Here is an 11,739-nt window from a genome sequence, read left to right as displayed (position 1 = left end):
GGTGGAGGGGGCGGGGGGGGTGGTGCACTGCTGTTCAAATTTTGTTGGTTAAACTGGCTGTAAGAAGCTGAAGATTGTCCTGAAGTTGTCTGAGTGAAGAGGGGTCCACTAGCCTGCTGCTGATTACTAGGCTGAAGGGTTGGTGCTGCCGGATAGAAGTTTCGGTGCGTTTCCCTCTGGGGCGTTCCAACTTGAGGTGACTGTGGGTGATGAGGTCTGTATGGAGATCCCAACTGCTGTGAGTGAGGCTTTGGTGAAAGGTAACCATGCTGCACGGCCGCGTGAGGCGTAGAGGACTTCGGAGGATTTTCTACATGAGGCGAAGGGGGGCAATGCAGCTTCAAAGGTGCGGAAGGCAACTTCTGTGAATGTGAAAGTTGCTCAGCAGAACTGCGCAGAAGTGATTGAGATGGATGGTTTTTTGAAAGTGCTTGGACGCTGTTTGTCAGCTGTTTTTGTTGCAGCTCGGATTTTGGATGATTCGCACATTCAGCCTCAGGTGCATTAGCCGCAGTTTCCCAGTGCGAATCTGGTTTTGTGGGTGTTTTCCCAAGTGACTGCGTTGAAACTACAGGACTCGGTGAAGAGGGCTAGAATGGAAAGAAAGTCAGTCAGTGCCAAACAGTCACAATAATCAACTACGTATGCGTTAGAACGAAAAGAACTTCTCAGAATATTGTTCTCTCCCCCTGATGGTGAAAAAAAGTGTTGAGGCATAGGATATGTATTTGGTGTAAGAAAAACAGCAACAGTAGAAAGCTTAAACTTAGCAAGATGCTATTTTTAGCAAGTATGTATCAATCATTCTTGAGAGTCAAAGACTAGCAAGTGTATTTTAAAGTAGTAACAGAAATACGACCCATCAGGTCAAAGTCAGAATCTGTTATTTGTTAAAATTTTAGATTCAGTCTTAAAGAAGTCACTCCAGACAAGACGATTTACAAAAATAAAGTCATTTTTAGAGTGATTTAACATTTTAAAATTGGCATAGTGCAAGCAAACAGACTAAACATTACAACCTGAATTACTTCATTTAATACTGTACAGGCAGCTACTCAACATCTTTCTCTGTATCAGGGGCTCTACTGACAAACGGTGCCAGACCCTGACACAGCAAGAGCAAACTCCTGTTAAGGTGAGAAGTACGTCAATCACATTACTCCTGTTACTTCTTCAGCGTTCACCCTGCAGAACTGTGGTGATACTGAATCCACTGATACAATCTCTTCTGTGTCTACAGAACGCAATATCATATATAAATAGGTCTAGCTGCTGAAAGAACAGAACATAAGCCAACTTTTTAGCATGTATGGACTACCACAGATATTCATACAAACATTTACCAATGTTCAATTATTGCACAAACAGGTTACATACGTACATGTTCATCTGAAAAGTAAATCATGAGATTAACATTTTTTTTTTAAGATAAATCGGAGATGTATGTACATATTCACATACATATTATACAACACACACACAGGCAAACCCATATGCACCTGCATACACTGTGCATTACCTTGCTTGCTTTTGATGGACTCTTACAAGTCTTCTGTGACGTATCTGGGGACGGACATTCAGAAGTAGGCTCTGGATTTTCAGGATCAGGTTCTACAGACATAAAGCAGAGATAAATATAAAAGCAGGAAAATCAAGTCTTTTACAAAGATTGCTAAGCATTTTATATTTGACTTCAAAAGAGCTATTAAAGTTGTTGTAAGAGACTATTCAATATGTCAAGTGTCATACAAGGTCATCTGCTTACTGACCTTCCATAAATTCAGTGAAAGAAGGGGCCTTAAGCTGCAACTGGGAAATGAGATTTGAATGAGATGAAGGTGGAGACTGAACATGAGACGGTGAGCATGGGCTACAGGGTGATTCTCCCCCTACAGATGAAGCAGACCCAAACATAGTATTAGAATGATTACGGACTACCATGGGGGAACTGGTTAGATTTATCTACCTTCAAATGATAAATCAACTCACCACTGTCCTTGTCTTTCCTATGATCACTGAGAAGTAAAGCTCGCTGATAACTTCGTTCTCTCACTTGTTCCACAGAGGTTGATGCAGTCCTGGAAGGGAGAAGCACATGTTAAATTTAAGAGAATGTACTCCCACGAACCAAATTTAGGACAATGTATATGCAAATACTGGGTCAGAGAAAGTTTACAGTGTTGACTGCATGCAAGAGCCAAGTAACTGGTTGTACACAAGAAAAATGTGATTTGTTAAGTATTTTGTATCTATTTTCTCCCACTTTAAATACACCCCTTTACTGCAACCGTGTTACATTACAAGAACTAACAATTCCTCTTAATATGGAAAGAACATCTGTAGATTTGTGTTTGGTTGTTTTATTTTTTTCCTTTTCCTAAACAGTTGAAAAGTCAAAAACTACACTTCAAAAAATAGAGGTACTGCTTCATGTTCTCCATTTGTAGAAGACTTGTCTTCCTCCAAAGCTGGAAATAGTCTTTTTTTTTTTTTTAAAAGAATTTGCACTTTAATAGTCAATCCATAGTTGTAAATACTTCACAACCACAAACATATCTCTGTTTAAGCTTCTACTTTTAACTTGCCAGACAGTGGGTATGAAATGACAGTCGTATCTTCTCTCTTACAATCAATTACATCTGACAATCACAATCTGATCAAGAACATAAATGACAGTACCCTACAAAACTCAATTTTTCTTTCAGGCAAGAACATACTGCATTACTCTACAATACTGTTGTACTAAAATAAACTTTGGTGCTCTCTGCAGGATTACTGCAAAAACTTAGTAATAAATTCTTTCCTGTTTGGCCTGTATTCCACATTCTTTGCTTACAATATAATACACTAGTTTCTGCGCAGTGAACTTACAGTCCCTTTTTAGTGAAACTTTGAGGACTGCACTTACGTTTTCCCTTCAATTGGCTCTACGAAATCCTTCTATTCCTCAGCCCACATTCATCTCCAACACTGTTAGGGCTTCACTACAGCGTAACAAACACCTGCAGGGTTTATTTTGTGCTAGTAACATTTTGGACACAGCACCACCACAGCTGACCATCTACCTTAAAGCTACCAAAAACGTAGTGGAAAATGTTGTGCAACGTTTATACAGACTGACGTCATTCTATCTCATCCCCCTTCACACTGTATCTCTCCCCAGGACTTTTGGTTGTTGGAGTATCTGGCATGGCATCCAGCAGAGCATATGGTCTGCACACAGGGGAACCATTTAATAATCATAAACAACGATGCAAGTATCACTACCTGAGCAGAAGGAACCATTAGGCAGACTGCATGCAGCCCTGCACATTGCACTTAAGCAACAGCAACCACCACAAACACATTCCAGCCAGATCACTGAAAAAGAGTCTTCCTAAAGTCTTCTAGAAGCTTTTGCTAATCAATATAGATTATTCTCCTGTTCCACCCTTCTTCCCTACAGTACTTTTGGAAAAGTTTTGAGATTTAAGATGAAAAATACTCTCCTCAGCCCATGACAAAGTGGTAGAGATACAAGGACACGAGTGCAGAGCCAAGGCCATGCTGAGAACTTGACTCAAATCTCACAGCTGTTACAGCATCCTCTCCCTCTTACTGCTGCTCCCTCCTCCACATGCCTTAGCAAGCACACACAGCCTAACTTGTGCAATGGTGGAAGGCGCATGCCTACTCACTGATGCCATTTTCTACAGATTAACAACTGTATTTTACCTATGCAATTTTGTAATCTACAGAACTAGGCAACTTGTCTTGCTCAAACCAATACCTGTTTTGCTCTTAGAAAATAAAAAAGCAAAGCAGAAGGAAAATAAATTAACCAGTATCTTATGGGTAATTTTTCATACATTCTAATCTTTATGAGGTACCTGCTGTGTTTCTGAGGAAAGAGGTAAGACAACTCTTTACTAATCTGAAAGAAGGGCCTCCAATCAGTAATCTGCAACTGCACCCTTATCAACGAAAACCAGATTTCAAATAGAAAAGACAGAATTAAGTAAGTAATTCTTCAGCTCTTTAGTCCTATAGTTTTGTGGCTTACCACTGAACTTCTGGTTCATTCTTCTCACTGGACGAAGATTCCTTAATTGCACAGTTGTTGCCAATGTCTTCTGGAGCTGCATTATAAACAGTAGTTGGCAGTGGTAAAGGTAGGCTTGCAGCGTTATCAGTTTGCTCCCCATTTTCACCATTGTTGTTATACCCATCGTTAGCACCGTTGTTACTACTTATATTTCCTCCACCAGCAGCATGAGGAGATACAGTAACCAGGGGGAAGTTTTCTGTTTTTGAGCCACTTTTTCTAGCTTCTCGTTGTCTCTTACGGTATTCTAATAAGGATACCTATTGAGAAAACAAAAACAAAAAAACCAACAAACATTAGAAGGGAAGTTTACTTGTTTCCCTTCTGACATTTTTGATTAAATGTATTCTTTCAGTGAAACATACCATTTACTTGGTTCTAAAAGAAAATGGGGATAGATTAATTGAAGATATTTTCAGAGAGAACTGACCAACTAATCACTGTAAGGACGATGTAAAGAAAAGCTTCTGCCAAGAGAAGGAAGTATGCATTTTGCCTCAGGGCAGAAGCAGAAGATGATGCAGGTCAGGAAAAGATTCGCTTAAGTCATACTGTTGGTTTAAGCTACAAGGGACTTTACAGTTTTACTGTAGCACTAGTAAAAGTATACTGATACAGTAAAGCTAATTTTAAGAGATGGCACATCCTACTCTCAAGTCTGACTCCCTCGTAAGGAAAACCCACCACGCTTCTGCTTCACTCTACTGCGTAAATCAAAGGATTCTCTAAGCTCTTCATACATATAGAACTCACAACTAAAACTTTCATTCTTTTCCCAGTTTATTTTGAATTTGTGTCTTCACTGCGCTCTAAAAGAGACAGATTAAGAACATATTTTAATGCTAAATTGCAAGTAAAACTTATTACCAAAAACGATGACACATGAAGGGAGAAGCGGTTTCTACTTTATGTATATAAATATATCACTACACAGAAGCTTCTATAGAATAGAAAACAGTTTAAATGTTAGTAAATTACCTTCAGTGAGAAAAATAAAATTTCAAATGTTTTCACTATGTATCTTCAGCATTTGAAGTAGAAAGCTGAAATACTGACCTTCAGACCTACTTTATTCAGTAAGGAAACTACTTTGGTGGAAATGACATCTAATGTCTTCATATCTTTCTTTCAGTTACCAGCAACCTACTCTGAACCATGTAACATCCAAAACAAGAAACTAAAGTGCAGTAATGGGGGGGGGGGGGCGGGAATCACATTTAACTGGCTTAGTCCTCAATAAAAGCGGACATCCATTTCTACACAGAGACACAAACCAAGGCAGCCTGCTTTGTTTGCAGTCCCAGGTTTTTTCATTTGTTTTTAAACAGTTCTATCCATTAAAGACTCATCTATATGTCAGGGTAAGAACAGTTAAAAAAATTTGATTTTTCATAAAATAAAGTTTAGGTTAAGAACTGATCTTGCTTTGAAACAATCTGTATTATTTCCACATCACATGACTGGTTTCCCTTGAAGAATACTGCCTTAAAGAAAGCTTAAGTGTTAAGAATGGATGAAATCTATGCAGTGTGGCCACTACATACAGGACCATATTGAAATGGGATGAACTTGTACGGTGGTGAGAGAAAACAGAGGAGCAAATGCCCATAGAAATGCTGAAATATGGAAAAACCTCCATTAACAACTGCGTAAGGACGTTCATGTCTTATGTGATCCTAGGGAAAGGCTTCTATTATTCTCCTACAAAATTCCTGTATTCTCACCTGCTCCTTAGGGGAGATGTCTCCTCCCCTTTTTACACTGTAAAAGGTTGCCTTTTTTGTGTGTCCTTGGAAAGCCTAAATCCCGTTCTTTCAGGGGTACAGCTAGAATTTTCTCTGGTTATTTCTTCAAACTGAGACTTTCAGACAGGAATCCTGGGGGGGGAGGCAGCTGTCTCAGGGGGAAGCCACACCTTTTTTCATTTAGGGATTAGTGTAGCATAAGCCCTCAGCAGTTAGCAACCTGGGAGAATCCTTGTCAGCAAGAGAAAGGTGGGAGAGTTACTGAAGCACGAAGTGTTGCTAGGATTTAAAAAGAAATTAATTTAACTTTCAGACAAAGAAGAATGTGAAACTACAGATATTTTGGCTTCTTTTATGTTTTTTTGGCTTTGCCAAAACAGCAGGGCTACAGCAACACGCATGGGATCTATAAAATTCCCAGGGTCAGGACCAGGTAAGCACAGAGTTCCTACTATCTTGCTTCAGTTATGTCTCAGTTCGAAGCAAAGTAAACAAAAATCCAGTTCTGATGGAGAACTTCCGAAGGAAAAATCATGAGTGCTCCCTAGTAGGATGCCCCCGCAGCACAGGGGAGCAGGCATGTAGAAGGGGGTGCAATGGACCAAAAAACCAGAACCCCCTTGTGCACACAGGTACACACACAGAATAGGCTCCCACCCCCTGATCATTACTTCCATAAAGAAAATAAACCACATCTTTCAAACAAGAAAGATTACTACAGTCTGTTACGAGACAGAACTGGCAAGCTGCTGCACTGGAGACTACTGCCTTCTATGTTTGTAATCCTTTCTGCAAGGAGCAAAGGGAGTCTAACCTGACAGTAATGTACAGTCAAAGACAGTTACGCAAGGTAACTTCCAGTTCTGGTTCGAGTTGCCCATGACCACACAATTTACCTACAAAAACTTGTTTCATGAGAGTAGCAAGTTTAGGTTGTGCTTATTTTTCCAAACACAACATTTTATAAAAAAAGAAATTAAGCCAAGAAAAAGATTTCTGTGTAGTTCTAACAGTGAAACCAAGATACCTTAAGTATACAAAAATTGGAATTTTAAAGCCTCAGTATCATACATCTGTTAATGCAATTTATTGCAGTAATTCATAACAAATGTTCACAGTATATGATTTCTATGATGCCAGTATATATTCTATATAGTAGAATATTGTAATGCTTGGTGGCATAAGCAACCATTTTCAAACCTGAAAAGCAATTATTTATTGAGCAATTCATTTAAGACTCATACGAAATAAAAGTGAATTTGTATCTATTACTTGGAAAAAATAAATTACTAACGGATGTATGCAGCTTTACTCTTTGCTCTTCATTATTTCCTCCTGAATAATGTCTACCACATTGTAGTATCTAAAGATGAGCCATCAGTTGTTTTTTATTATATCATCGTTCTTTCTGTTATAGAAATATCATCAGCAGACTATGTAAGACAGACCAAATGATTCTTAAAATTACAACCTTTTTCTTTTGTGGAGGATTCTGGGGTGTGCAATTTCCATCCATCAAGTTGTCGTTATTGACAGTCCTTCCAAAGCCAGATGCAATTCCATCTTCTGAAGTACAAAAAACAGATGCTTCCATGAACATGCCTCTAGCATCGTCTTGAATCAGGCACTTTGACTCGCTTATTCTGAATCCACCTCCTACCTCCAACTGATGTGAAGGGGTCAAGTCCCTCAAATTAGAATTCATTGAGAAATTTACACCTGTCCTGTCGGGACTTTTTACCCAGGAAGAATAAATTGTGCCCCGTCCACAATGAGCAGTTTCTAATTGGCTGTTTGAATCAGTCCTATCATGTGTGGGGGCTTCCAGGTTTTTATGCAGTGCACTTTGCTCAATTACTTCGAGTCCCAGCTGGAGGTCTGACACAGATTCCATTTCTCCAGTGCACTGCCGTGTGACATCAGTCCTATTCCTTGGACTGGAATATCCAATAGTCTTTATTTCTTGCAGGCCCATTTCTGTCAGGTTGGAATTTCTGAAAGAATTCAGTGCTAGAATCGATGCTCTGTCATATCCCTGCGTGAAGAAAAAACATGTCAACTATTTTTCCATACTGCAACAAAACTGCAACTATTCTGACATTCAGTTGTGCCTTTAAGGGGGATTAAAGGCCTTCCAGTACCATGAATTTATCTATTTTTAAGAGATATTTCTATAGCCAGACACTTATTCGTACTATTGTCATGTATTAGGTAACAGCATTTTAATAAAATGCACATTAACCAAAGCCAAAATAAACTTTAAATGCCAGGTTTTATTTATGACTGGCAGAAGAAAGGGAGGAGCTTCAACAGGAGCAAGTCCCTGGCCAGGAAGTTACAAAGCACTTGCTTCAATTCAACATAAAAGGGATCCTCAGTGTCAAAACATTTATTTCAAGGAGGAAAAAAAAGGAAAAAAAAAAAAAAAGGAGAAAAAGAAAAAGCTTTTCCAAGACACTTTAAAATTTTAAGACAATATTAAAACCAGTATTCTGTAGAAGGGAACAAAAAGTGTTCTTAAGTTAAAGAAACTTACTTTTGTACTTCTTAAAACTGTATTAACCACGAAAAGCCCAGCACATATCCATGGCTGGAAGTACCTTTTCTAAATCAACATGTTTTAAGGTTTTCATGAATCCTTTTAAAATTATTTGTATTACAAAGCAAAAGTTCCTAAGTAAAACCCCTCTTTTTGAGTCAGATAAACATTAAAATACTAAATTACAGTAGTTTAGAAGTAATTGTTGAATTCAGTTGACAGTTATGACTGTATGAAAGATTTTGTGTATTTCAACACTTGTTAAGATTTTTGACCTAAAAAACCACCAAACCCAACCAACCATTACGTGCTTAACTCCCAGGGGAGAGTATTTGGATCATTCATTTACATGACTCACCAGAAGTGAAAGCCTCCCTTATATCTTTTCATTGTTACTTATTTTTACCTATTCCTTTTAAGTGCCATTAAGTTTATAGTTCGAAACCTTTATGCAAATTGTGTAGTTATCACACCGAATTCAAGCTCCACATTGCTGTGGAACGTTTCCTCACTCCGAAGGGGTGAAGGGCGGAAGGGTCCCCGTGGGAGTTCTCGTGTTCCAGAGCCACGCTGCCCTCCAGCGTCCTGGCCACGGCCTCAGCCCCACAGGAGGACACACTCATCCCCCCAGCTGGGAGTACCCGGGAGCATTCCAACAGCACTTGCTGCACCTGAACTAATCCACCTAAACCCATTTATTACCTTTCTGCTCTGCTCTCTCACTCTGAGCATAATTAGGCTTGACAAAAACAATTAAGAGATGCTGGTAACAAGGAGAAACGTTAATTTAAATCTAACTACAGCCTGAAAAGCACAAGTGTTGTTTTTCTGTTCTTATCTATAAATCGCAGTAGTTACTCCTTTCCATGACAGCCATCAGTATTTTTAAGCGATACAGAAAAAGAGGAGAGAGAAACCAGTTTAAAATAGAAAATGAAATAGGTAAAGTGGAAATATACAGTAAGAAGCAAATAAAACCTGTAGGGAAGCCACCCTTTACATTCCAGGAAACTTGCAATGGCTGGTAAAAAGCATTTACTAGGAACAGTGCAGCCATACAGGTGAAATCAAGATACCATTTGCAGTTTTTGGCAAATACCCTTACCTCTTGACTGTAAGCTCGCCTTTTTATTTCTGGGGAACTGTCAGGTGAGGAAATATTCTAAATAAATAAGAAGAAATTGCAAGTCAATTTCTTTTTTAGCCTGGAGAAACATAGAACACCCCCTTGTAGCAGGAGTACAAATACTGATTTACACTAGAATGTCTAAACACATTCTCTGAACACACTGAAATTCATTATAAATCTCACCTCAAAGTGCATGGTATTTCCATGTATACATGGAGTTACAGGAGTAACTGGCGAATATATGGGTTTGTAACCATTTCTACAAGCTTCATCTTCTGTTTTTACCCTAGGAGGAGTAGCAAACAATGATGGCTCGGAGGCAGTGATGTCAGCATGAGTTGGTGTGGCATATGGAGAAGGAGTAGGTGTGGACGTTTCTGAGAATGCAGACTCCAACAGCTGATACAGTCTTCGTTTTTTTAGTGGTGTGGTTAGATCTGTGTGTTAAAATCAGAAAAAAGCTAGAAGAGATCTAGATACAATAATCATTTACAGTTGTTCGTGGTGTGGTTAGATCTGTGTGTTAAAATCGGAAAAAAGCTAGAAGAGATCTAGATACAGTAATCATTTACAGTTGTTTAAGTACTTGATGTGATGAAATTACAAACTCCACATTAAAAAATTAGTAAGATTACAAAAAAATCTCTTAAGGGCAGACTTCCTGGAAGATGAACTCGTAACAGCCTACGGACTTCCTGAAAAATAAACTCTCAACAGTCTACACATATATCAGTAACTGAAATTGGTGGGCTAGGATGATGGGAAGAACTGTCTATGTTTTCAGAAAAGGGAAAGTCAGTTTCTATGCATTTTTAAGACTCTTCAGCTAAAAAGTGGAAATCTCAAGTTTAGGACTGTACACAGGAATCATGTGATATGCTCCATATCCTTACAGAAGTATGTTTAGTTTTTAGCGTGTTCCCATTTTGTATTATGTTTAAAAGACTATACAGCTTTTCCCCTGCGTGTAACACAGGCCCACTGAATTTAAAAGGAATGCTGAATATACAGAACAGCATGGAAAATGAATTTATAATCTAACCTCTTAATATTCATAGTCAGAAACATTAGTCTTTTGTTGACTGTAAACACTATGAGATATGGTGGTTACTTATCTAGTACCAATTATACATTAAAGGGGGAAAAAATCCCAACCACTATGCAACTAAGCATTTCTTTCAAAGAAAGTATCAGAAAACAGTGCAAATACCCCTGGAATTTTCATTAACTCATCACTTTAAAAACCACAGTCTTCCACACTGAACTACTTTGACATAGCTCTTATGTACTGTATTAGTAAAAGCTTCACCTGTTAAGGAACAGCTGTCATTCAGTAATAAAGGACTTTTATTTTCACCATTGATGGCTGGACTTCTAGATCTCTCTTGCGATGGTGAATTAAATCTATCAATCATTGTTGAATTTTCTTCTTCCAAAGCCTGCTTCAACCAACGCTGTAATAGAACAAGTTCAAATCAGTGACTTAAAAGTTTAATGATAAACGTTTCAAAACGCGTTACACATGACAGAATTGGTTTGTCAACTAGCTTTTTTCTGCCTGAATTTGTGCTAGCAAGTAAAGACTTATTTTTAATTAATATGGGATGGGGAACCATAATGAAGGGAAGCATTACCTTCTTACAAGACCCAGTAGCGTTCTCCACAGGTTCTTTTTTCCTCCTCTTTTCTGAAAGAAACGGCGAAGTAAAACGAATATAGTGCTTTGGAGTTGAATATACGTGTGGACTGTAAGCGAGACCTGGTAAAGAATTCAGTTGAGTAGCCAGAACTTCAGGGTCGGTAGTTATGCGTAGAGGCCTTTCTGATAGACTGTCTGTAGGCTTCCCTGATTTATCACTCTTTTCACTTAACCATTCACTGACCAAGTGCTAAACAGAGAGAGAGAGAAAAAAATTAGTGTTTTATGAGTGTTTGTATCAGTGGCTTTTAGAAATTTTTTAGTCTAATTATTCACCTAGTCAACTCTTACACAAACCAGAACACAGCTAGTTTCCAGGCTGCAAGTTTAAGAATACAAAGGGCAAGAATGAGGACAATTTTAGTGAAATAATGGGGACAGCAGAAGGAATCAGTATAGATTTGCTCTACATACCAAAGTTTTGGGGGTTTTGCTTTTTGGGTTTTGGTTGGTTGTGGGTTGTTTGTTGTTTTTTTTTTTTTTTTTTTTTGGTAAACTTAACATTTAGTTCTTTTGTATTTAATTCTCACTGAACATACCACA

The 11,739-nt window shown here is 38.4% G+C and overlaps 1 protein-coding gene across 1 annotated transcript in view; it reads right to left on the bottom strand.

The window, feature by feature from the left end:
* The window catches only part of KMT2E (lysine (K)-specific methyltransferase 2E), a gene marked incomplete at its 5' end in the record, with an annotated part of 13,582 nt that extends 2,196 nt beyond the window's left edge, over positions 1–11,386 (bottom strand). The window contains 10 exons of the mRNA XM_009582703.1: positions 1–590; positions 1,520–1,611; positions 1,770–1,889; positions 1,990–2,078; positions 4,043–4,344; positions 7,301–7,864; positions 9,474–9,530; positions 9,681–9,934; positions 10,807–10,951; positions 11,132–11,386. The exon at positions 1–590 is cut by the window's left edge and continues 259 nt beyond it. Coding sequence (XP_009580998.1) covers positions 1–590; positions 1,520–1,611; positions 1,770–1,889; positions 1,990–2,078; positions 4,043–4,344; positions 7,301–7,864; positions 9,474–9,530; positions 9,681–9,934; positions 10,807–10,951; positions 11,132–11,386 — 2,468 coding nt within the window. The remainder of the gene's footprint in view (positions 591–1,519; positions 1,612–1,769; positions 1,890–1,989; positions 2,079–4,042; positions 4,345–7,300; positions 7,865–9,473; positions 9,531–9,680; positions 9,935–10,806; positions 10,952–11,131) is intronic.
* Between the last annotated feature and the right edge of the window lie 353 nt (positions 11,387–11,739).

The sequence above is a fragment of the Fulmarus glacialis genome, unplaced genomic scaffold (genome assembly GCF_000690835.1).
Source record: "Fulmarus glacialis isolate BGI_N327 unplaced genomic scaffold, ASM69083v1 scaffold9260, whole genome shotgun sequence".
Classification (NCBI taxonomy): domain Eukaryota; kingdom Metazoa; phylum Chordata; class Aves; order Procellariiformes; family Procellariidae; genus Fulmarus; species Fulmarus glacialis.
This window is presented reverse-complemented; position numbering and strand designations above follow the sequence as displayed.